This window comes from Clarias gariepinus, chromosome 27 (assembly GCF_024256425.1).
Source record: "Clarias gariepinus isolate MV-2021 ecotype Netherlands chromosome 27, CGAR_prim_01v2, whole genome shotgun sequence".
Lineage (NCBI taxonomy): Eukaryota > Metazoa > Chordata > Actinopteri > Siluriformes > Clariidae > Clarias > Clarias gariepinus.
In genome coordinates, this window is record NC_071126.1 from 2,743,294 (window position 1) to 2,770,068 (window position 26,775).

Below are 26,775 nucleotides of genomic sequence, written 5' to 3' on the forward strand. Positions count from 1 at the left end.
TATTCTATAATGAAACCAGTGTCCCAGTCAAAAAATATTTTATAATACTGTCTTCATACCGCAACAAAACCACGCTTTGGCACAACACAAATATTAAGTCATCTTCGTTTAACAATCCAAAATAGTGTTTTTTTTTTTTTCCTTTTCACATCATCTTATAATATATTAGCTTAAATTAAAATAAATGATTATGGTCCATGCCTTTGGTCTTGTCGTAAACTGGGTAATAAATTAATTCGTTTTGTAAACTAGTTCTCTTATGACAGCTTAAAATAAAAAAAGAAATGGTTTCATAACGAGTCTGGTGTTAATTCGGCTTAACCGAGCTCATTACGTCTTTACGTCAGGATCAAATACAGCGTTGAAACGTACGCTCTCCTGATTGGCTAGACAGTGGGTTAGTCAGTCGGTCGACTCGGTGTCCGTGCTGTCCTTGTTGCGTTTGTATCTGTGTCTACTGTGGCTCTCGACATCGTCACTGGAATACCTTTTCCGACTGCTACTGCTGAGAGAGAGACAGAAAGAGAGAGACGGAGAGTAAAAGGGTGCATCAACATGATACATGATGCAAGCAAATATAAATGTTAAGTATATCATGTGTGTGTTTAACCTGCGTGAGGATTTGTGCCGCTCGTTACGGTCCCGGTGTCTCCTGTCACGATGTCGGTCTTCCCTTTCTCTTCCCTCTCTATCATGTTCGCGATATCTCTCTCTTCCCCGATCACTGTGGTCCCTGTGACGTGATGTATGCTCTTTATCACTGTGCACACACATACACACACACCACATATTTTTTCATTACCTAAACATTACACAGCAAGGTTAGCTTATCAAGCGACCAAGGGGCATGGTGCGAACACAGAGACGGCGGGGTGGTGCTCAAAGCATACGGTGCTTAAAGTCTTCTGTAAAACTCAATTACTCTTACACCTTCAATTCACCAGAAATTTTTTCATCACAGGTCCCGGTTTGACTTGAACGCCCCTCGGTTTTAACTACATGTCCCTAATGTCACAATTACAGCTCCGAGATAATCAGGAGTTGCCACGATTCTGCCAAGAACCGCCAATGTAGGGGGTTAACCTCCTTGGTCAATACACTGTTCCCTCTAATTAACAAAAGCGCTGTTTATTCATACTCTACACATCATACAATTTATGCAGGGCAAGTTTATCGACGCTGAAGTGGTTTAGGATTAGGAAATGCACCTCGCTTGTATCAGAAATATTCAGACCACGTGCAAAAAAAATAAAATGTATGCCTAAGTTGTTAAAAAGCTTTATCTCACCAGTGATTTCTGATTAACTCTCCCTCGTCTCTCGACACGCGCTACAATGACCTTGTTACATACTTTTAGTCGTCCTGTTTTAAATAAACATTATTATCCAAGTGGCCCAGTGTCCCAGGATGCACTGCTCTTAAACCCATGCAGGCTGTATTAATCCAGATCATGTATTAAATAAGATGTGATTATGGGACACAGGCAGAGAGAGAGAGAGAGAGAAAAACAGAGAGAGAGAGAGAGAGGGAGAGAGAGAGAGAGAGAGAAATACACACACTGAATGAATAATAAACAGCTGGGTCTTTATAATAAAGGGGTTATGAGCTAGAATATGTTTTTGGCTTGCCTATGTAACCATTATGTACATCGTGCATGCACAAGTGTGTGTGTGTGTGTGTGTGTGTGTGTGAAACACATGGTATACGGATTCCTTTGATGCTGCAAATGTAATACAGCAGCACATGTACAGCATGTGTCCAAGGCTGTGTATGTACACACGCACACAAGGAAACAAACACACGTACACACACACACACACACACATACACGTGTGTGTATTCTGCAGGTGCATCATTGTACAAGAGCGTCCGAGAATTTCTGTGCGAGCGTGTCCGTGCTGGAGTGACAGAAGACAGAAACGTCCTTACTGAATCAGAAAGATGAGATCACGCACGAGGGACAAGTGTTCGCCAAATGTTCGACCAGCTGCTCAGGAGTGAAAGAGAGAGAGAGAGAGAGTGAGAGAGAGAGAGAGAGAGAGAGAGAGAGAGAGAGATCAGAGGAAGTAACAGAGGAGCTGAGCTAGGACTAAGATATAAGATATTTCCAGAACTTCCTTTTCTTTTCTCTCTCTCTCCAGAGGAAGAGTCTCTCCACGCTGAATACTCTGGTGCCTGAGGCTGATTCAATCGATTGCAGGGAGCGGGACAGATTGTGAACGAGGTCTTTGAGACACGCTGTGATCCGAGCGCTTGAACACCTTCGGAGAACGTTACAAACATTTAGAAATGTGGACGTGAACAGCAAACCTCGGATATTTCACAGATCTGAGAGGTGGCAGTTTTATTGCTATGGATGTTGCTTCACCCCACTTGATCATTTGAACAAGAGAAATCACACACATGCATAGGACACTGTAAGACTGGAGTACACCAGAAACTGATTTCCTATTCATAACAGCTGGACATGCAGGTACAGATTTAAGAAATGTGTTAAATCCCCGATCCCAGGTACTCGGATCTTACCGGATCTTGGTGCACATGAATATAGTCACGTTTTATCAACGCACGTTATGTGCATAACTCTTGTTTTTTGTCTCATGGTTAGTGAAACTGGTTAAAACACAGTGTGCCCTATCTCCTATAGTTCTGTGCAAAATTAACATGTACATCATAACAGGTGAATTTATGTTAGTGATGCTATATTTTTAATTCATCTAGTCTAGTATATACAGAAGAGTTTCATTTTTTTTTTAACTACAAAAAAACTATTTTTTAAGAATGTGTGAGACTCTCTCTCTCTCATTCTCCTTCTTTTCCTCTCCTACATATGGTCAGAAAAGCAGGCAACAATCTTCATCTTTATTTCATTTTCATCCAGCTTTCTTTCTGTGTCCCTCTAACAAGTGCCAAAACAACAACAGCCCCTGCGTATGAATCAGCCCTGACATCATGTCTATTCACTCTTTCACTCCATCACGTGTGCAGTCTGACTGTCCATCTCCACTGTCCACACTGCTTACACTCTCACACTCACCTGCTGCGGCTCGGAAACGAAGGCGCGTTCTCCTGATCTCGTTCTCTCTCCTGCTCTTTCTTCGGTTCTCGGTCCCGCTCGCGTTCCCGGGTCCTCTCTCTGTCCTTGCCCCGCTCTCTCTCTCTCTCTCTGTCCTGGCAGCTGGAATACTTCCACAATTTGGCTCGGTCACTCGAGCCTGGCCAGGGAGGCATATGGCCTACAGAGTGCGGATACACACCTAAGGAGCAAAGTGAAAACGGTGGATATAAGTGTGAAATCCTATAGAAACATAACGTATCTGCAACAGCTCAAGCTTATCACTTTATTTTCATTTGAATTAAAAAAGCACAACACCTCATTAAACCTTTCTCTCTACACAGGCATCTCCAACAAGCATTCAGGACGATGTTGTGCACGATGAACTTTTATTCCTGGCTTTACACTCTCAGTATATAATGCTAGGCATTAAAGCTGGTGGCTGAACTGAGTAAAATAAAACGTGCATTAAACGTTAGCCATGTAAAGGATAATCTTCTGTTCGGGAAGATTCTTAGGAATGCCACATTTTAGTCTTTTTTGCAGAACCCTTTCCAATGGCACCCCGGTGGAGCTTGGGCTCGAACCGCCGGCGTTCCGATGAGTAACTCGGTACCTTAACTCACTGCCACTTTATACTCATCATGCTTCGTGCTATTTAGAGAAAAAGTGTTGAAACGACAACAATTCAATCCGTGCCATCAGCTGGAACCTGAATTGGAACGAAACACCTTTCGAAATGTTTAGCCCTAGGCACAGCTCAGACAGAAACTGGAGCTGTAGTGAAAATTACCTGACCATCATGAGGAGTGTTACAGCAGTGTCGGATCAGTCGTATAAGCATCTCACTGCACATCATACGGTGTATGGTTGTGTATGTGACAAATAAAATTTGGATTTGATTTAAAAACCGAGAAGCGAAACTGAAAAAAAAAAAAAACAAGGAGCAAATCTAAATAAACTGAAAACAGCCAAGCGAAACTGGAAATCTGAGATGCAAAACTGAAAACTGTTGAGTGAAACTGAAAATCTATGGCGGGAATGTGTAAAAAAAATTAATTAATCATTCTTTTTTGCCTTTAAGAGGTTTTTTTGGGGGGTTGCAATTTTTTTTTATAAACTTTTAACTAAGTTAGTTTTGTTTCTATTTATTATTATTATAATTATAATTATTATAGTCTAAAATAAAGCTACTGAAAAGAACAATTTCCATCATTTAACCATGCTGTCTTGATTATATCTGGATCTATTAACCTGCTGTTACACTCTCGATACATAAATCCTATAAACAATCAACCACTCGCTCCTGAGATATCGCGTTAATGGGAATCTCCTATTGACGGAAAAATGAAAAAATAACTAACACCTCCGCCACTTAGTGTATAATATAAACAGCCTCATTATATATAAATATAGAATTTTTCTCTACAGACACATGGACCACTAAATTCCCATGAGCCTTTAGTCGGACGACTACCGAGCAATCTGCACAGGAGTGTGTTTTGTTCTTATGTGTGTGCCGGTAATGCCTACAAGTGTGTGCATTGTGCAGTGTGTGTGTGTGTGTGTGTGTGTGTATGCGCTCCTTTTAGTTCCATACTGTCTAATGTTCTAATTGCAATCCTCAATAGTTTCCCACCATTTACTTGACTTTTGTTAAATCCTCTAGGAAAGATTGCTTAGATACAGGCGTGACCTCACCCTCCCCACACACACACTAAGTCGTGTTTACACATTTCTGTTTTTGCGCCAAGAACAATGCTATAACCGTTCCATCAGCATAACTTCTTGGTTTCCCATCATTCCCTAATGCGAGATACAGCTCTAATAACATGATCTCGGCCATGATCCTTCTACCTCCTGATGGATCTGGTTATCAGCTAAAGTTCTCAATTATTCTGTCATCAAGAAATAATGGACTTAATTTCTAATCTGCTAATTTTTACAGAGACTGATGTGTGCATGTGAGGTAACTGGATGGAAAACCAGGGAAACATTGGAGTGTGTGGAAAGCTTGAAGGTGACAGTGCCACCTACCTGCAGGAAAGGGGTACAACGGGGCACAGACGCCGTCATAGCTTCCTCCTGAATGAGCCCTGAAACAGTTTGTCACACGAGTTATTACACAAAAAAAAAAGGAAAACGGCAAAGACCTGCATATGAAATAAAGCCGTTTCCCTTTATGTTAGCCCGTTACACTCAGCAAAAGATAAAAAGAAAAATAAGAGTAATGAAAAAGTGGAGGGCTTTCAAAACATATCCGTTTTCTCAGTGATCAAAAGCTTCGCTACAGTTCTGGCGCTCAATTTCACAAGCTTTTGATGTGTCTGGCATGCTGTCAAGCTGCAGTGCGCTCTCAATAACCTGGCAGTGGTGTGTGCATGAGTGTTTGTGAGAAGGAGATAACATTATAATGAAGACATGCTAAAGTCCGCGAGGAGGATTAGGCAGCCTGCCCTCCTTCCGACTGAAAGCTGGCTTCCCTCGGAGGTAAAAGGTGAGATGGGATTACTGTAGTACGTCAGTGCGTACATGTGTGTGCGCACTTAATCGTGAGTGGTCTCCTCGCAGACAGGTGTTATTTCAGGCACCAAATGCTGCGCTGCTATAAATAGAGCTGGAAGGGATGCTGCTGTGCTGTTCCTTCTCTGCTTCCTCTCTTCCTCCCTCCTTCCATGGCTCCATCCTACTCTGCCTTTTAAAGACGTCCAATTTCATAATCTGCCTCTACCCTATTTGCTTCGTCCCGGTTATGCAGAGTTATGGTGCAATTGAGGAAAGGAGCAGCAGGAAACCCTGGAGAAGAGAGAGAGAGAGAGAGAGAGAGAGGTCTGCACGGAGGATGATCGATGTTAACTGCCATCTCACTTCTCTAGAGGCCGTCCTTGATTAGAGCCGGCATTGTTAATGCAACCGATCACCATGCAGCGCTGTCAGAATGATCCCGAGCAGAAACTCTGTAACCTTGTGATTTCTTGTGAGTTTTTTGTTTAAAAAAAAAATAAAATACGTAATTGTTAAAATAATCCTTGCTTTACAGTACACTTTGTCAACAAACGTTCGTATTCCCTCACTAAAAATGTTTTAGGATGATCTGCGAGACAATGCACTGATGTCTTCACTTCTTCATCAGAAGTGAATCTTCTTCCTCGCAGGGCTGCTTTTCAAACAGATGAAAGTCAGGACTATAGGAAGGATGCTTTAATACCTCAAAACGTTGAGTGTTTGCAGCGTGAGCAGAAGTGTGCAGATCTGCATTGTCACGCAAGATCATGACGCCCTTGGAAAGCAGTCGTCTGCGTTTAATCCAAAGGTTAGGCAAAAGCTCTTCAACCAACAAGCATCTTATTTGTTGGGAGCACTGTTGACTGTGGAACCTTTTTCCCGATAATGATCCAATAACGGCCCTTGAAAATCCCAGAAAACTGTAAGCATCAATTTTTCAGCTAATGGTTGAGTTTTGAACTTTTCCTTGCTTAATATAACCGGAGTGAGGATAATTTTTGACTCACCCACTTACAAGAACAGCAGATTCGCAAGTGTTAACCTGGATCCAGCAGTCACAGACTTCTCTTTCCATGTGCATCAGTGAGTCTTGGCTGTCCATGACCCTGTGGCTGGTTCACTGGGCTGGTTTACTTTTGGTAGGTCCTGACCACTGCAGACCAGGAACGTCCCACATGAGCTACTGTTTTGGAGTTGCTCTGACCCAGTCGTCTGGCCGTCACAATTTGGCCCTTGTTACAGTAGCTACAGTTACAATCTCATGCGCAGCAAGTAACCATTTTGTCCCTGAAGTTGATGTATTGGAAACAGAAAGAATGGGCAGCGTAATGATTTGATTGACTTTGACAAGGGCCAAAACCAACAAAAAGTGGGGCAAGTAATTCAAACCGGTGACCTGGTGGCACCGTCATAGACAGTGAATAATGCATGGGGGGAGTAAAGGCTTGTCCATGTACTCTGATGCAATATAAGAGCTACAGTAGCACTGATTGCTGAAAAGGTTCATTCTGGTCTTCATAGAAAGCTGCCAGATCACACAGGTCATTGCTGTTTCTGTGACACAAGGGGATGGGGATCTTTTCGGTGCTGTAAATTGCTAGATGAGGCCTCTGTGTATTGGGCTTGTTTTTTAGCACATCCCCTGGACGCTTGATCGCTGGAGAATTCGGAGGCTGGATTGACAACCTTAAACTCTTTGCCTGCTAAGCCGCTTACACAGCAAGTGGTAATGCACTGGGTGTTCTGGTGCCTTTCCATCATAGCCAGATTGGCTTTACTGTGGGATTGGACCAGGCAGACTGGCCTTTGCTCCCAGTATACATAAATAAGCCTCTGGTACCCATGATCCTGTCACCAGTTTACTGGTATATAATTGATAATCGGTGTTACTCAATTCACCTTAGTGTTCTGACTGATTGGTGTAAGTATGAATAAACAGCTAAGGACATTGCACATATCCTACAAACTGTCTCACTAAACGAGACGGTATTTTCTCAAGCCTGCTCTCAAAACACATTCCGTCAGTGACTATTACTGAGCGGTCATATTCACCCAGCAATCAGATCCTCCTTATTCAGGTTGTGGTTCATTCTAAATCCTAATAGAGCAGTTATGTAAGGGGATCCGCACAGGCTTCCTTCATGTGCACCCAAGGATCCCGACGGACCACAACCCCCTAAACAAACACACCCTGCCTTGTCCTTGACTTCAGGGGTTCCTCTGGCCCCTCCACATTTACAACAGCCTGGCCTGCGAGCTCTTGTACCAGTACATGCGTCTGTCTAAGGGAGAGAGAGAGAGAGGCAGAAAAACAAGACACCAAAAGCTTTTTTAAAGCCATGCTAGGACAGGAAGTGATTCATAAATTATACAGTCTCTGGTTGGCAGTGTTCAGTCTAACGGAAACTCCACAGAGGATGTTTGGACTTGGCAGGGAGCACGGGATGTGAGAAGAACCATTCTTTAAATGAAAAACGAAAGGGAGAACAAAAATAATTCAGAGTGCTGGAAATGGTGAAAAGAGCTAGAAAGCAGATAGGGTGATTTGGGGGAAAAATAAATAACATAAAAAAGGGATGTGGCCTGCAGATGTGGCCTGAACCGAATCAAAGGTTTTTCTTGGTGCAAAATCAAATAAGTTAACTTTCACTATTGCATCCAGTTGCTCTGAATGCAATTACGATCCAGAGGTTTTCACAATTACTTCACATGTGAAGTGTTTTGGAGCTAGTCCATCTCACCCGTATGTAATAAAAAGAAGAAAAGACTATGAAGACAACGATGTAGAAACATTAACACTAGTACTATATGTAGTTTACTATAAAGTAACCAGTGCACAAACACAACTCCAAATAGGAGCCTCAACTGCAGTATGAAGTGACTCCCGTACGCGTATCTTTGCGTGGGGGAGGTGACCGACGATTTGTTTGTCTTCTGGCCGGAGGAGAAAACTTCCCAACAAGTTAGGGACTGAAAGGAGGAAGAAGCAAGGGGGTGGCGAGTTCTAGAAACTGATAAACAGGAGGCTCGGGCCACAGACACAGCCACCCTGTTTGTCTGCTCTCCAGGCCATATTTGGGCCGGTTCACTGCAGTGCGCTCCGGAACAGAGCTCAGCACCTCAAGTTCAACCGGTGGAAGATAAACCGCGATGCTTTCTAGTTCTGGCGAACCCAAACATGTTGATACACACACTTAACTAACACATACCTTTAACACCATTCTCATTGCATGACTGCAAAAAAAAAAAAAAAAAAAAGGGGGATATCATTTTTGCTTGTAAGAGATTATTTGAAGCTTCACCCACGTTAGTAATAATGTCTAGAAAGTTTATTTTACAAGAGTTAGTTCAGACAGAGCAATCTGATTGGACGAGAGGCTTTCCATTAGTAGTGATAATGGATGGTAACAGCACTGGGACGTTTAACTACACGTACCACTCAGTGTCCCTGGCGTTCTACAATCATTAATTACACCAACTGTCCAATCTTTAAAGCAAGTGGGTTGCCAAACCTCGCCAATTCTTATCACAGAGTGTGTGTGGAAATGCGTGTACTTCCACTATTAAACACAGTGTTTATGTTTACATGATGTAATTTCGTGTTTAAGTGATCTCTGATCATGCTCATTCATGATTAATTCCAACCACATTCATTCTGTGAAGCTGACACACACAGCTCAGCACTAGCCTTCCAGGTTTTAATAATATGTTGGATGGGTTTTGGCCAGATATCTCACACCCTCAGTCACAAAGAAAACTGTGCTACATAGTGAAGGCTGTATATAAGGGGAGAGAAAATGATCCTTCACTCTTCCACAAGGTCAGAGATGATTGTTCTATAACCCCATCACTCAATCTTGCCAGAGCAATTACATACAACTCTCATCTGCTGTCACCATCACTTTGTCGTTTAATTCCATTCTGTCTCTCTCTGCTTTCTTCTCTTTCCCTTATTCTGTCTCAAACTTTCTGTTTCTTGCTCTTTCACTGTCGAGATATCTTGCCTGTGCAAGCTTCTGCTGTCAGCCTAACAGACGCATACAGACACACCGGCTCTGCTCTGTCTGTTTGCTCTCATCAAACTTCTGTCCCTGCTCTCACACTCACACACACACACACACACACAGCTTTTAATTCCAGACCCCTAAACGGTTAAAACCGACCAACAAGAATCTTAAATCAAAAAGTGACATAAAATCAACAATAAACAAAGCAGCACTTCTTATTTTTAATGCTTTATACTGTTTACTCAAACAACATAACATTTATCTGTTCATCTAAAAAGGTTAACCGTTTTTCAATAGTTATTTTTTTGATGACAAACAAATGCACAGAGCCCTACTGTATAAAAGCATTGGCAAGGCTAATTCTTTAGTTTTTTTCTGCTACACTCAAGACATTTGGGTTTAAAATCAGCAAATAAGATGATGTATCAGAATTTTAGCTTTAATTTTTCCGATATTTATTAACTTAGAATCTGAAATGTTTTTCCTTGAACCCACCATTTCTTTTGTGATCAAAAATATCAATACTACCAGCAGGTGCGTAATGCCTGACTGATCGTTTAAACAGTTTAACGTTTTGAATGTCTACTCTTGGTCAGAGCTCTGAGAACTGTTTAAACGACTGGATTTTTTTTGTCAAAAAAGGATCAACCAACATGAAGACCAATGAGCTGTCTACGGGAGAAAGGAAAGGCATTCTGAAGCTGAGTAAAAAAAGGGATAATCACTTAAAGCTATTGCATAATCATTGTACAGAGCTAAAAAAACAGTATGGAGTAGTAACTCCTGAAAGAGAAAGAAAGAAATCTCTGATGTACAGCTGATGTACAGCCAAAGAAAACAGCAGCGGAGACAGAAGCAATATAGCAGCTGTGAAGAAAAACCCCAAAACAACACAGTTAATGACATTGACAAGATCCTTGAAGTTATAAAGGTGTCACAATCCAACGCTCAAAGAAGACTTTAACAGAGATATAGATGCCAGACCACAAGATGCAAACCACTCAACAGTTCAACTGATTAAAAACCCAAACTGGAAATGCAAATAAATACCAAGATGACCCACAAAAGTTCTGGCACCGTGATGAACGTCTACCAAAGTGATAGAAAGGCCAAAAGAAAGGATCTGCTTGTGATCCAAACGCATGAAGCCTGGTTGAGACCATGTCCAAATGCTTGGACTTACGTGGCTGCTTCTGGAACGCCACACTCCTGAGCTCGCTCCAAGCCATTTCCACAAGTTAGGGCAAGAAAGGAGTTCCTGTGAGGCCAGGATTTTAGAGTAGAAGCAGGCAGTCCAAACATGCCGTACTTGATGATATTCAAGCAATAGTGAAACACTATCAAAAGTCCTGGTTTGACTCGAATGCCCCTTGTAATCACTGTAGGAGGAACGTCATTATGCAGCAAGACAACAACCCAAAACACAACAAAAGGACCTCATCAGAGGAAAAAGGTGAAACGTTTTAAACTGGTGAAGTCCATTAGCAGATCTTAACCCAAGTGAGCAGCATTTCACCTCCTAAATAGGAGAGTAATGAGGGGGAACCCAAAGGTGATATGCTGTAAAACCTGGACAAAAAACATAAGGCAAGGAATATGCAAGGGTTGTTATTTACTTTTACTGTTTTATGACTCTCCGTTCCAATACTTTTGCTCACCTAGCGATTAAGTGGTCTGCTACCAAAAAAAGGGTGACACTTACCTGCCTGATGTAAAGGGAGAAGGAACTTCAGGAGGGAATGGAAAACCTGAGTAAACACACACACACACACACACACACACACACACACACACACACACACACACACACTCATGCAAATCACTACAAGACAGAATAGTGTACAATAACATAAAATAAATAAATAAGTAGATGCTAACCAGGAGGTGGGGCGCTCATAGACAGTCCTGTGAGTAGAGCACAAAAATAAAGTCACACACTCATTGTTTTTTCATATCCCAAATCTGACAATAACACACTCTACACACACTGCTACATTGGGGGTAACTCATGTAGAATACAGAGGAATTAAGCTATATAGACCTTTTCCACTTCTCAGATCATGATGAACTTCATCAATGCAATTTTACTGCGGGGAAAGTTACTCGTCAGAAAAGGACAAAAAGGGGCACAACGACTACATCTGTGCGTGTCTATGTGTGTGTGTTTTGGTGTGCATGTGTGTGTGCCCGACTGACCGTGACCTTATCCGGGTTTAAGCATTTAAGCGAACTTCCAATTCCAGCTCGTTCAGCAGATCACCCAGGTTCTAACCTTTACTGACACGGCATGGTCCTGAGCACCAAATGGGCCCTTGCAAAGTCAACTCCCAATTCTCAAACACACACACACACACACACACACACACACACACACATCTGGGCAGCATGCATCCTTGTTTTTCCCGCACAGCCCCCTGATGAGAGTCAAGCTCAGAATGAAAGCTTGTCAACATCACTAAAAGAGAGATGTCTGAGGAACGCCCAAAGTGAAATAATTCCTCACAGAAAATAACATCATAACTGCAAATCGTAATAAAAAATCATTCCCACAATGCTGAAAAGTTTTTTTATTATTATTATTTTGAACTTTTTGAACAAACATTTCAGGTTGGGTTTACGTCTGCGTGTAATTGTGTGCAGCCGAGTGTAAGCGCGTGCGTGTGTGTGTGTGTGCACGCACAACAAGGGTTGCGTGCAGCGACATATTTGGCAGTGTATAAGAAAGCTAATGGCTGAGCTTGATTGTGGTTGCGTGCATGTCTCCCCCCCCCCTCACCCCACCTTTCATCCTCTCCCTCTTTTTAGTCATCATTAAAGCTGACTGAGACGAGGGCTTGTTTACTTACAACCTTAAAACCTGAGTACTTACAGACTTAAGGAAAGATTAAGTGCTGAACAAGATAGTGAGTGAGAAATCTTTTACAAGACAAGTTGAACCTGGTTTGGTGGTTAAAGGTTAAACCTCTGACAAAAAGCAACTGGATAAAAATAAATATATTCAAGATGTTTTTACTTGCTAATATAATATTTTCTGCAGTGTAGTTAGTTTAAACCGATTTAACCATCACTCACTTACCTACACACACACACACACCTATCTATTCCAAACCATCGCTCACTAACCGGCCCTATTCCAAACCATCGCTCACTAACCGGCCCTATTCCAAACCATCGCTCACTAACCGGCCCTATTCCAAACCATCGCTCACTAACCGGCCCTATTCCAAACCATCGCTCACTAACCGGCCCTATTCCAAACCATCGCTCACTAACCGGCCCTATTCCAAACCATCGCTCACTAACCGGCCCTATTCCAAACCATCGCTCACTAACCGGCCCTATTCCAAACCATCGCTCACTAACCGGCCCTATTCCAAACCATCGCTCACTAACCGGCCCTATTCCAAACCATCGCTCACTAACCGGCCCTATTCCAAACCATCGCTCACTAACCGGCCCTATTCCAAACCATCGCTCACTAACCGGCCCTATTCCAAACCATCGCTCACTAACCGGCCCTATTCCAAACCATCGCTCACTAACCGGCCCTATTCCAAACCATCGCTCACTAACCGGCCCTATTCCAAACCATCGCTCACTAACCGGCCCTATTCCAAACCATCGCTCACTAACCGGCCCTATTCCAAACCATCGCTCACTAACCGGCCCTATTCCAAACCATCGCTCACTAACCGGCCCTATTCCAAACCATCGCTCACTTACCCGCCCTATTCCAAACCATCGCTCACTAACCCGCCCTATTCCAAACCATCGCTCACTAACCCACTCTATTTACCACTTATCCTGTACAGAGTCACGGGTGGCCTGGAGCCTATTCAATGGGACTTGAGGCACTAGGCAGGGTACACACATTATCCTGTTACCAAACAAAGAAAACAACTAAGTAAACTACTGAAACTGGAATCAGGTTAAGAACTCTCCTAAGAACTGATTATGATCAGAGATCACTTAAACATTTGGTAAAGTTGCAGCGTGGAAAAACAGACAGTAGAAATCAAAGTTTTGTTTTTTAGCTTTTTTTTCTTGGGTTTAATTTTTTTTCTTCCCAATTTTTCTCCCTAAATAAGGCGTAGCCAATTACCACCCATCATTAGGGCACTCCTCCATCAACACGATCACGTGTTTTCTCCGTGCCACGTGATGTCAGCTGATCATATCTTTTCAAACTGGTTGAGTAAACAGACACCCATGATAAAGTCAAAGCTGAGGGGACACCAAGTGCCTCCCATCCCTCCCGTCTGAGAGAGCCTGGCCAATCCGCTCTCTCTAGGCTTCTGGATGAATGAATATTTTTAAAAGCGCTATATAAATAAAATTTAATTGAACTAAATATCAATTTCTGATATTTTTCAGTCTGTTTAAAAAGAGTATCAGCTTGGTGTATGAAGACAAGTGACCCACCGGAATTCTCATGTTGTGCAATAATGCTGAAACAAAATCGGTCTCTAGTCGATAGTTTTAATATTTCCGTTTTTTGTGTAAAAAAAAAAACGTGACTGGGATGTTGTGAAAAACTAAGACTGGATTTCTTTAGCCTGGTTGTGTGTAAATGTTTGTGCTTACAGTAAATCGTATACTTCCGGATCTACAGATCCTGCACATCCTCATTATAAACAGATTTGGTGAATTATGCATGTTAGACTGCGACGCGGACATCAAGCTGTGCTCTCTCCAGCCCTCCTCACCCGTGGCTTACATTTCAGACAGGATGAGAAAAAGAAACAGATGAATGGTTCACTCTTAAATTATAAATTGTTGAAAGTTGTTACAGCACTTTTAAAACATTGAACATTACCTGGCTTGGAAACTCCTTATCTAGAATTCTACTGGCTAATAAAGTGTAGATTTTTTTGTTAATCAAATATCCCGGAACAGATTCGGGATACGCTGAAAGCTCGAGGCCATGACTGATACGGAACTGAGTACTTGGTATTAAACGAGGGGCATCATGGAATGTTTTATTTCACTCTCTTGATGCAGGTTGCTGCTGGATACAGAGACAAGCTAGGGGAAAGGATGCACACATGCCTCGAGTGCACACACTCTCTCTCTCTCTCTCTCACACACAATTCACAGCCTGTTACATCTATTTTTCCTGACAACCTTCATACTGGCACTCTATTAGAAAATAGACTCTCTACAGACTTTAAATGTCACATATTTTACCATTTCTTAAACAAGTGCACACAGATCCCAGAGCTCTCCCAAAGGGTGTGTGTGTGTGTGTGTGTGTTAATACTCCAAGTCCCCTCAAACAATGCATTTTTTATATCTCAAACTCCCAATGCATTTCACTTCTCTTGCAACTGTGCTGTTCCAGTGTCGATGTAAATAAGCTCCCGTTAAGCCATACCCCTGCAGAGAACAAAAAGCTGAGCAACAAGCCGAAAGAAGGTGTCTTGTACAGTATGAGGTCACAATAAAAACAGTGAAAATTCTAATTGGTTTGTTTAAGTCTCAGCCAATACATAAAAAAGGAGCTGTACTGGTGGATTCGAGTATTAATGGGTCAGTTTGTCATTTAGAATATATTTCTTCTTTTTTAAATATTGGAAAACACTAAATGGTCACTAAAAACTGTACACACAATCATTCACTTGCACATTACAACTCTCGTGGGTTGTTATTGCCATAACCCCCGTACTGTCCTGACCTTGCTCTTCGCCATTTCCACTTGTTTGGGCCATTAAAGGAGTTCCTGGGAGGCCAGCGTTTCAGAGGTAAAGCCGGCAGTTCGTCCATGGCTCTGGCGTACTGAGAAAAAAAAACCTTAATGGTATCCGAGCACCAGTCAAACACTGGGATGAGTGCATTAGTGTAGCAGGACATTATTATTATATAGAAAAATAAAGGACGTTTTTACGCTCATGATCGTGTTCTGTTATTCTGCACAATCAGAATTCCCCTCACAAAGAAACTGTTTCTCTGCTTGATATTTCTACAGTGTGCCATGTTTTGACTGAGATCCATAATTGTGAAACCGGTCCAGATTGCTGTCATTTCGTGCCATCTGTTCATTAACTTCTTATAGGCGTAAGTCATATAGCATCCTGTGATATGACGGAGTATGAGTAAATGAGCGTGGTATAGGAACGCTGCTGACACCAAATGCAAACCCAACACTCATACTCAAGATTAACGTTAATACAAGAAAATCATAAACATTTACAGCTTTTGAAAGATTCAAATTGACATTTTATTTTAACCTCACTAGACTGACTGCACGCAACACTGTGGTCTACAGGCTAAGATTCAATGAAAACTACCACCATAAGGATAAACATCAGCTGTTTTTAAAGGTCAGCCTTAAAAAGTTCTAAGCTCTGCAACATCTTTTATAGTGCTTCATAGAGGTACGTTCCTGGCCGGATCAGAACAGGACCATCTTGTCCTGGGATCATGCTCAGAATAAGAAGAAAGACGTGTCGTCTCTGCAGCGCTGCAGTCGCAATGACACCGATTTAATCACGGATATCTGAGAACAAGAATGAAGAATCGGATGGATGAACGGCTTTGGCAAGATTTCTGATGAAAACCAGGAAAGCAGGATGAAACGGTTATCATCTCATCCTCGTTAATCCATGTTCCGGGCCTCTGCACAGCCTTGCGAGACTGATTCACTGCAAAATCATTTTATGACAACATCCAAAAACTGATGCGGCAATAACACTTTCATATTTTTACTTCTAAGCATTAGGAGCCTAAATGTTTTGCTTTTTGGAGTAATGGTTAGTAGATGCACTTTAACAACAAAAATGTGCTCCTTTACTTTTGAACAAAGAGCATCATTCTTGTATCACTTCCATACCGTTTCCTCCTCTTGATTTCTTTCCTAGCTGCAGATCTTTCCACCAAAACCCTCTCTCTCTCTCTCTCTCTCTCTTCCACTTGCTCCATCTCTAGCTGGGTCGTTCAGCACATTTTCACACAGTTCTGCTGGCGTGGCACTTTCTCCTGCCACACGCTGCTATTTTTAGCCCAAACACTGCACATCTACATCACGAAAAGGAAACGCAGGACAGGCCGGCACATGTGTACCAGCACGAGTTGTCAGCTCTGGGGTTAGGGGAAGGGGCTTGATTTAAAGACAGAATGGTTACAGCTCCAGTCAGGCTTAAAAGCCTGCACTTCAAAGGCAGTGTCTGGCACGAGTGTTTGATATTTTGGTAGGATGAAGGGGGCATGCCGTGGGGCGGAAAGGGGCGAGTCCAAGTGTGCTGCAGGATTTGGACGGGCATGATGGTTTTGAAGATGACGGACCGGGATCATTTAGCTGTGGACTTCCTGTCTGGCTCATGAGGAATCTTACGAGAAGGATGTGTAGAAGCTACACCTCAGACCTGCAGTCAGTTACGCACACGTGTCTGAGCGATTTATAATCCGACTCATGTGAACACGCTCACATTCACATGTGCACAATGAGCACTAAGGGCCAACTGGATTTCCTGCTTAACTTGCAGAAGAACAGTGTTATTTATAGAGCTGGAAAGCCAACAGAGAATTTATTAACCGTTATCTTCGGGCTGGACTCGGAAACACAAAACACTCAAACAAACCTGCAGTATGTTTCACTACATTTATTTGTATTAGTGTTATTGTTTTATATATGCATCTTTCTTTTCATTTTATACATTAGTTTATTATTAGGAAGAGTTTAATCCAGCTCAGGGAACACTGGAGAACACTCACCAACAGGCAGCATTCACACACACATGCGCACACACACACACACACACACACACACACACACACAAAGTGGCCTTTATACAGTGTTACTGTGCAAAGTGTTATGTTAATAAGAAAAAAATAATAATAATAATCACAATTTGCTGTGAACAGTAATATGAGGGGTGTTCAGGTCAAACAGGGACTTTTGCACTCTATCGCTCTGATGAGGTCCTTTATTGTGTTTTGAGTTGTTGTCATGCAGCATAATGAAGCTCCTCAAATCTCATCGGGTGTTCGAGTCAAACCAGGACTTTTGACTGTGCAGAATAACAGAACGGTTATGAGACAGACCCCCCCGCCCCCCCTTTATTTCTCTATATAAATCCCTTCTACACTAATGCACTTATCCCAGTGGTGCTTGGATACCATCAAGGAAAAAAAGTTTTCCCAGAGCCCTCTTTACTTCTTGTCTGATACACCGGCCTCCCAGGAACTATTTTTAAGGCCCAAACAGGTTGAAATGGATTAGAGCCAGAACAGGACTTTACAGGAGATGTAGCAATAACTCAATTAATCCATCAATTTTCAAGAACCTGGCATTCCACTCGCTGGATGTTTATGGAAATTACTGTAGTGGGCGGCCGGGATTGTCATTCACGGATGTACGGCCTTCTTTAAAACAATTACATCACTCAAATGTTTTACTGCGGCATCACTGTACTGTGCTCGAACCTAGTGTGAGCAAATCCTTCAAGCGATTTTCATTTAGATTTAGTATCTGACTGGCTTGCCCTTCGACCCCAGACTAATAGAAGGAGCAAAAGCTACAGGTGACAAATGAACCTGGCCGTATTGACAGATTAACGATGACACGTGACCTCTTAGACAAGACCAATATAGATTAATGGAAACTCTTTGACACACAAACTAAAATGAACAGATCATCCTGAGCATTCGTTAAACAAGCACTAATAAGTAATTGCAGACACACACACACACACACACACACATAAAACGGAGGTACATGGAGTATGGTACAGTACTTGGGTATGCAGCAATGCCTGTGACTGCCTCAGAGCACTGACGTAAGAGCTAAAAGAACATACCGATCTCCAGAGCGATGAAGGAACTGTGGTGTGCAACAATGCTGTGATGTCATTGTATAAAAAAATTAAAAACAGCTGGAGTGTGTTATTGTGTGTGTGAGTGGTGAAGCACTAATACAGCTCTCCATAAGGACCAGTTGACCCTAAGATCATAGGAATGCACAGCTCAGACATTTCTGCATTTGTGTGTGTGTGTGTGTGTGTCAGAGAGTTTCTTACGTGGTGGGTGTTGTATAAAAGGGGGAGTATGGCTCATGGAGAGAAGAGGAAATGGTGGAGGAGGAATATTGGGGGCGAAGAAGAGAGGAAGCTTAGAGGATGGCGGCTGAGCATTGATGGGGGGTTCAGGTGGGGACCGCACCTGCAAAACACACACACACAAGCTTCTGTAACAAACTCTAGATACAAGTCATTCATTATGCACAAATGTCTTTTACTTCATCCTCTCACTCTCTTACACACACACACACACCTCTGTGTTGCTTCCATCTGTGCTGTGATGTCTTCGCCCTTCAACGCGTTCAATGGTCTCCGTTTGCCCTCCAATTACATCGATGGAGCTTTTCAACTTTCTGCATTCACACACACACACACACACACACACACACACACACACACACACACACACACACACACACAATGAGAGATAAAACAAGGGATGCAAAGTGTGCCTTGGGATGCCAGATTGTAAAAAAATCAACGCCAGCACGCACTGACCTTCACACCCACAATCACATTAAAAGACCGTTCACGATCACATATAACCCAGAAACACAGAAACCCAAACTAGTGCTTAGTGTGCACACTGCCCTGCTTTACAGGCCTAGACATCAGTTTTAATGGTGTGTCATGTGATCGGGTGTGGCTCGGTCGTCTCTGCTAGGACCACAGTAGTAACAAAGCAGCAACCGAAAGCCAATAACAAGTCTGAGAAAGGCAATGAGAGGCTAAGACGTACCCGGAGGAGCAATCTGGCTTAGAGTCGCTCTTATCCTGACCACCCTGAGCACACGGAGAGAAACAAGGCTTGTGTTAACATCTCTAGGAGTTACAGACTTTACCTGATGTTTAAGTCTTCTCAACTGAAAAAAAAAAAAAGATCAATACAGCGTACCGTGCTTTGGTCAGACGAGCCTAAGGTCATGAACTCCAGGCTCATGCGCAGTCTCCTCTGTTTGTCGCAGTACACCTTCCAGGTGTCCTCGTTAAAGCCGTAATTAAAATAGTCGGACAGGTCCGCACCTGATTGCATCCACACACACACACACACACACACACACACACGCGCACACAAACACAAAAAAAAAAAAACTGGTCAAAGAAATCTGACCAAAACAAACACTTGTTCATGATTAAACGGGCCACATTTTTCCACTTGCATCAAGTTTAGTCAGTACAGGTTTAACGACTGAAGTGAGATTTAGTAGTTTTGCTCTGAAAGACTGACGTGGCTAACGGGCAGATCAGGCTTTAGCATCATACATCCTGCATGCACACTGGAAATTTAAGCCATTAGGAAAATGAGCTTGTTTTCCAGGCCTTCATGCCTCAGATTATGATTACCAGGGGTGTTCAAGTCAAACCGGGACTTTCATATGCCCAGAATGGCAGAACACAACTATGGAAGTAAAAACTCCCTTTATTTCTTTATTATATAAACGCCTCTCTAATATAATATATAATTCTAATTATTTTAACCAAGTTTGAGTTTTGATTGTGATGATTTAGACATTACAATAACAGTTATACCAGTACAGTTATGTAGAGTGAAATCTCCCTTTAGTTCTCTATATGATTCCCAGCTACACCAATACACTTATCCCAGCGATTCACTAGTGCCTGGATAACAAACAATACACAGTACAGTACACAGTAAATATGTTTACTGCACTGTATATTGTGATTCGATATAAAACCTCAAAAATGACTTGGCACAAGAGTAAGGTTTTTCTTTTCCTTTGATCCTTAAAAAGTTGTTCTTCTCCCACATAACTTGAACAGACAATCAGCCAATACATGGTATTGGTGCTAAAAAGTCTCATGTACTGTAAGTGTAAAAGTAAATTTTCGGATAGAATTATATAAAAATGTTAATACTTAATGATTCTTATCTCCCAACCCAAAAGTCTCATGTACTGCAAGTATACACATTTAGATTTTTATTAGATAAAAAGAAACACATTTGCTAAATACAGTGTTATGCCCTTTTATGTACTGTACAGTATGTAACTTTTTTTTATTCAAATCTTTTACTGATTTTAATTGTCATTTAGATTTAAAACCTGAACAGACAAAAAAAAAAAAAAAGTGTAAAATATTGCAACATGAATTTGACATGGTTACGGACACTACAGTTTTTTTTTTTTTTTTGCTTTTTACCAAAAAACATCTCTCTTGTAAAGAATTGACGTAGCCCTGGAATTGTAATGATATACAGTACGTGTTAAAAATAAAAATTGCACTGATTACAAAAAGCAATTTTAACTCAATAAGGTATCGTTTTGTTTTTTTTGTGTTTTATGGCCACATACTGTTACATAAGGTGTCTAATTTTGAGCATTTAAACAAAACCACTTAGTAATTTGTGGAAAAAAAAAATCCTTTATTTTGCACAGAATACTTTAAGCAATGGTTTTTACCGGTCATATGCTTCTTAAAGCTTACTCTACACCAATTTTAGTATCAATACTCGAAGAAATGTTAATAATTTTCATTTATAATTATTATTGTTTGAAACAAGACAGTATAACACTGAAAAACGATATATAAAATCATCTCTCCAAAACGGCTGAGGTTAGCAACTTTTTTTTTCCCTTTTTAGGGAAGCAAGATAAAACACTTCCATTTTGCAAAAACTTCAGGAGCTTCTTTGGGACACACATTTTCTGTATTATATGTATAACCAAAAAAATTAAATAGGCATCCAATACTGTGTTTTGGTCGAATACACACCTGGTTTTCTCCAAGGCTTCTCATCCACCTCGTCTTCCACCTGCAGGGCTGAATTGCCGATAACTCTGTCGACTAGAACCAGAGCACCTGATCTTCCTCTGACCTTCGTGCCTGGGAAACATTAGTGCAAACACATACAATAAGTGCTCAAATAATGAAAAACATTTTTGGGATCATACGGAAGTGTGAAATATGAGTTGCAGTAGCTAAATGTTGCTAAAATCATGCGAATATCAAACTAAATACTAAAAAGATTTATAGCAACAACCTGGAGCACATTCTGGACCAGAACGACCATACAGTAAGAGCTTTCTCTCAAGGAGAAACACTACATTTGTTGGTGATATGTCAAGCAGTCATTGAGACTGACACCCTGACTCTCTGTTAAGGTGCTCTCCTGAGCTCCAAATTAACCTGACGCTTGTTTATTAATATCAAGATGACAACAAAAAAAAAAATCTCCTTATTTGGTGTCAATACCTAAAAGTGTTGCTAAGTGATAGCCATCTAATTTTTTTTCAGAGCTGAACAACCTGCATTGGATGTACATATTTCTTTTTGTTTTCCCATAAGTTCTTGCACTGATCACTCTTTATGCCTGTCTGCTCACCCACTCACTCACACAGAAGTAGTAGAAGGAGAAGGAGGAAGAGTAGGAGCAGTCGTAGAAGGAGGAGGAAGAGTAGGAGCAGTCGTAGAAGGAGGAGGAAGAGTAGGAGCAGTCGTAGAAGGAGGAGGAAGAGTAGGAGCAGTCGTAGAAGGAAGAGGCGAAGCAGTCGTAGAAGGAGGAGGAAGAGTAGGAGCAGTCGTAGAAGGAGGAGGAGAAAGAAGAGTAGGAGCAGTCGTAGAAGGAGGAGGAGAAGAAGTGGAAGCAGTAGCTGTGGATGTAGCTGTAGTAGGTGTAGTAGGAGTAGAAGTAGTACTACAAGGAAGAGGAGGAATAATAGAAGTTGTATTTTCAGCTTTAGTAGAAGTACAAGTTGTAGTAGGAGCAGAAGTATTAGTCGTGGAAGTAGTTCAGAAGATGGATGAAAAGTTTAGGAAGAAAAGCAGTAATAGCTGTAGATGTATCAATAGCAGGTATAGTAAGAATAGGAGTAGTAGCTGAAGTAGTAGTAGTAGTAAGATGTCGTAGCTCTAGATGTATTAGTGATAGAAGTAGTAGTTGTACTAATAGCCGTAGATGAAGTACAAGTAGATCTAATGGAGTAGCTGTAGATTTAGTAGTAGTAAAGTAAGTGCTGTAGTAGGAGTAGACGAGTAGAAGACAGAGAGATGCTTGCTCCCCTGGTGCTTGAACCCCAATTCTAAATGCTCCTCCACATGTAGTTTATGTTTTTAAGATAAAGAGTTAAGAAGCTAAAGGTCAGGAAGCTATTACCTGACACACTGCTTGTGCCCGAGGTCTTGAGACTGCTTCTGCAAAACAGAAACAGAGAAACACTACAGTTACTGAACTATCACAGCATCACTGGGACACTGATGCCAGAACGCCAGGATTAAGTAAGGGAGTCACACACACACACCACACACACACACACAAAACAGAAGCCTGAACCTCACTGCAGAGAATCCGATCATACACTCTTATTGATCATTATTTAATTAATTAATTAATTTAAGCTACATATACACACAGGTCCTTCTCAAAAAATTAGCATATTGTGTGGCTTTTAAAAACTCCCAGCCTGGTTCATTACTCAAAACGTCATCACAATATGCCAATTTTTTTAGAAGGACCTACATCTACATCTAGGCATTTGGCAGACGCTCTTATCCAGAGCGACTTACATTTTTATCTCATTACACATCTGAGCAGTTGAGGGTTAAGGGCCTTGCTCAAGGGCCCAACAGGGACAACTTGGTGGTTGTGGGGTTTGAACCTGGGATCTTCTGAACCGTAGGCCAATGCCTTAACCACTGAGCTACCCCTGGCCTGTATATATATGATATGAAATATTAATCCATGACAATCACATTAGCAGGATTGTAACTTCTGTGAATAGTAATATGAGGGGTGTTCAAGTCAAACTGGGACTTTTGACTCTATAATTTTCCTTTGAGACCAGTGTATCAAAAGTGATGCAGAAAGTCTGATCATGGTGTACTGAGAAAACTTTCTACCTTGATGGTATACAAGCACTAGTGAAACGTTTCATAAGTGCAGGAAACATCAAGCATGAGTGTGTCTTGCTTTAACTCAGGGAGTGAATACTCACGTGCTCTGGTCGCAGCCTGCTTTGATGCTGCTGATAGTAACACGTAGGTTATCGTCGCTCTCCGAGTCGCTGTCTGCATTACGGTCCTTTGTGACAGAAGAACACACACGTTTACTGCTTTGGCGGGTAACAAAATCAGCAATTAAAAGGTGAAATATCTCACCTTATCGTTCACTCCATTAGCACCTTCTGCATCTCCAACTAAAGCACTAAAGGGAAATGAAGAGAGCCACAGTTAGACAAAGTTAAATAGGAGAAGTAGAGGCACAACTTCATAGACCTTTCCTAGGGCACCAAGTTCAAGTAATCAGCCATTTATCACACCCGTCAAGCCATGAAGTGAATGGCACAGGGGGGGTTTGGACCAACAATCTGTACAGTACTGCAGTCCTCCAAGACTGCAACACTGGTGCAGAATAAAAATGAAGAAGAACAAGAAGACGATAAAAAAAAAAATGAGACCTTGCTAAAACCGGAATCTAGGTCATGTGACTAAGCAAGGTTAAGAAAGACTCAAACTCAGTGCTTGAGCAGGGTCGTGAGCATCGTATGATGATATAACTCTGTTTATAGCAGCACGAAGGTGTCTGTATTATTAATTGTCGTTCGTTAGTTTGAGTGGCTTTAAGGATCAGTTTACACGCCAGGCTTCGGGATCAGAGCAGCGTATCATGCGTTATATGGAATAAGAAGTGAAAGCTAGACCTCTGACAAACGTGTACACGCAGAAATGCTGCGTTGAGCTCCACCAACGAGTCTGGAAGCATGCGCATGAGCTCTCGAGGATGTGTGTGTGTGTGTGTGTGTGTGTTTGTGTGTGTAAACCGATGAATTTAATAAGCACTCAAACAGTTATTTCTCCCTCAGTTTCACATCCACTCAGCGTTTTATTTTTCCCTGATATGTCATTACCAAGCACCAAGCTTAGCGGGTATTAAATATCCATGCTTCATTAGTGTAGCATACCTCCGCCTAATGAGAAATAAATCTGATGACCCATTTCATCCAGGCTCCTTGCTCACACTCCCTCACAAACAACGGTTTATTACGCATTTAACTCAGTGCTTGCGATGCCAGAGGCAAAACTGAGATGCAAGACGTGTGAACGGTTCAGTAGGACTTAATTGCTGCACTCAGGGTTCTCTTTATTATGAGCATCAGGATATTATGAGCATGCAGTTATTTAAGCGACCAGTCATGTTGCAGCAACACAACGTTAAATAATAACAAAACATAAAGATCCAAGTCGAGAGCTTCAGATAAATCAACAATGTTGAAATAAACATTATTCAAACCAGACCAACATTCATTAGTTAACAGGTAAAAGTTTTCTTAATAGAGCGGATGGTGATTGTTAGAGTTCAAGTCAAAGTGGGACTTTTGGTAACATCATCGGACTGCACACCATTTTCATGTCTGAAATCCTGGCCTCTCAGGAACTCCTTTAATGGCCTAAATGTGGAAATTACTTTTAGTGGGGTCAAGACTGTACAGGACATGTGGCAATAATGCCCAGCCCAGTTACATGCAAGTGGTGTTGGTGAATGATTATGTGTACAGTCGCCGCAGTTTTTTTTATTTTTACAGATTAGAATATTTTTCTTGCTGAATGTTCACGGGACGACTGCAGTGGGCTCGGAGCCACCTCTCCCATGATCGTCATTCACGGCTTCTTTAAGCATGTTTAGTGTTGACGGCCTTTTGTAAATGACGATCGCATTTATATCATCAGAAATTCCATCTTAAATCACAGTCCAAACAATTTGATCCGATCTGAATAGGGTCCGAGCACTATGGGTCATGTGATCAGACATGGAGGAAACGCACTCACCTAAAAATTTCAGTCTCTGTCTTTTTATCGTCGTCATCATCACTAGGAGCATCATCGTCATCGTGGTTGTCTGTAAGAAGCGAACAGACAGAATAAGAAGAAAAATATTATCTTAAACATCTGTTCATTCATCCAGGCAGGCAGGGGTCTGAACTCAGTGTGTTGTGGAATGGGTTATATGAATTGTCTATGTGTGATTTAAAGAACACCTGCAGCTGAAACTATAATTGGGTAAAACACAAGGGTCTAATATCAACGGAAGCCTTATTCATGTTGAGTAACTATGCAGTCGGGTTTGTTTGATACACGACAAGTCAGGTTTTTATGACGTCAGTTTGGTGTTTGATTTCACCGGTGACATTAATGAACTTAATTCTCACCTCCATACAGCCAGTCCTCGTCATCCGCACTCGGGTAGCCTGTGGTTTGTTCCATGTCCCCAGTTGACATGTCTGAGGGACAGAGCACGCGGACAAGCCAAATGTCTTTTCATAAAAAAAAAAAGAAAGAATAAAAGTTTATTGGAGGCGCGAGCACGAGCGGCAGGAAACAGCTGTCAAAGCGGCGCGTGGGTTCTACGGACACGCGGTGCTCGGGCATGTCACGTGACCTTCAGACCCGCAGGAAGTGAGCAACGTTTAAATATACGTATACTGATTAAACCGTACTAATCACACCTCTCACAGATTATATATATATATATATATATATAATATTCAATTTCAAATGCACATGAAGGCAAACAAGTGAATATATTTTGCCTATAGCCTATATATATATAGGGAATAGGCAAAATATATTCACTTTTTGCGTTCATGTGCATTTGAAATTGAGTAACATCCAATTAGATTTTTAATCCCTAGGGTTTAATATGATGTTGGCTCACCTTTTTCAGCTATAACAGCTTTAACTCTTCTGGAAAGGATTTCCCCAAGGATTAGAAGTGTGTTTATGGGAATAGACTCTGTGCAGGCCCATCAAGTTCTCCCACACCAAACTTGCTTATATCCATGTTCTTTATGGACCAAGACATTTTGGACAATTTCATGCTCCCAACATTGTAGGAACAGTCTGTGGATGGACCCTTTCTGTTCCAGCATAAATTCGCACCCGTGTTCAGCAATATATGGTACGAGATTCATTCTGTTGTTTTATAGACAAACTTGAACATACTGTACAAAGATCTTGTCGTGTGTTTTATTAAATAAAGGAAAATTGCATTTTTTCCTTTATTATTTTTTTTAAGTATTAGCTGGTACCATAAATTTCCATTTTGTACAAAAAGTGCCTGGATATTATGTATATTTGCCTTTTACTCTTAAATGTGAAAATAAATATGAAAATAGTATGATATGATTTGATATTTAAAATAAATAAATTAATGTTTCATACATTGGAGGAACCAAATCCA

The 26,775-nt window shown here is 41.5% G+C and overlaps 1 protein-coding gene across 2 annotated transcripts; it reads right to left on the reverse strand.

Moving 5' to 3' along the window:
* Positions 1-30: 30 nt before the first annotated feature.
* fip1l1a (FIP1 like 1a (S. cerevisiae)) lies at positions 31-25,953 on the reverse strand. Of its 2 annotated transcripts, none has more exons than XM_053489431.1 (16): positions 25,745-25,953; positions 25,365-25,434; positions 23,697-23,742; positions 23,534-23,619; positions 22,696-22,733; positions 21,315-21,425; positions 19,477-19,604; positions 19,321-19,364; positions 18,835-18,934; positions 18,582-18,723; positions 11,446-11,472; positions 11,270-11,315; positions 5,093-5,151; positions 3,038-3,257; positions 611-760; positions 31-502 (listed from the first exon to the last, which is right to left on the reverse strand). In XM_053489431.1, the coding sequence occupies exons 1-16, from the start codon at positions 25,812-25,814 to the stop codon at positions 403-405; spliced, it is 1,437 nt and encodes a 478-aa protein (XP_053345406.1). In that variant the 5' UTR covers positions 25,815-25,953; the 3' UTR covers positions 31-402. The 2 variants fall into 2 exon arrangements, with proteins under 2 accessions (XP_053345406.1, XP_053345405.1); XM_053489430.1 differs by having other exon boundaries at positions 38-505.
* Between the last annotated feature and the right edge of the window lie 822 nt (positions 25,954-26,775).

Excerpts from the sequence above, each read along its gene's own strand:
- fip1l1a (XM_053489430.1), bottom strand. The coding sequence starts at position 25,814 with ATGTCAACTGGGGACATGGAACAAACCACAGGCTACCCGAGTGCGGAT. Across the intron at positions 23,743-25,364 it reads ACAGAGACTGAAATTTTTAG|TGCTTTAGTTGGAGATGCAG; the intron begins GTGAGTGCGTTT and ends ATTTCCCTTTAG. Across the intron at positions 19,605-21,314 it reads GAAGCCTTGGAGAAAACCAG|GTGCGGACCTGTCCGACTAT; the intron begins GTGTGTATTCGA and ends GGATGCAATCAG.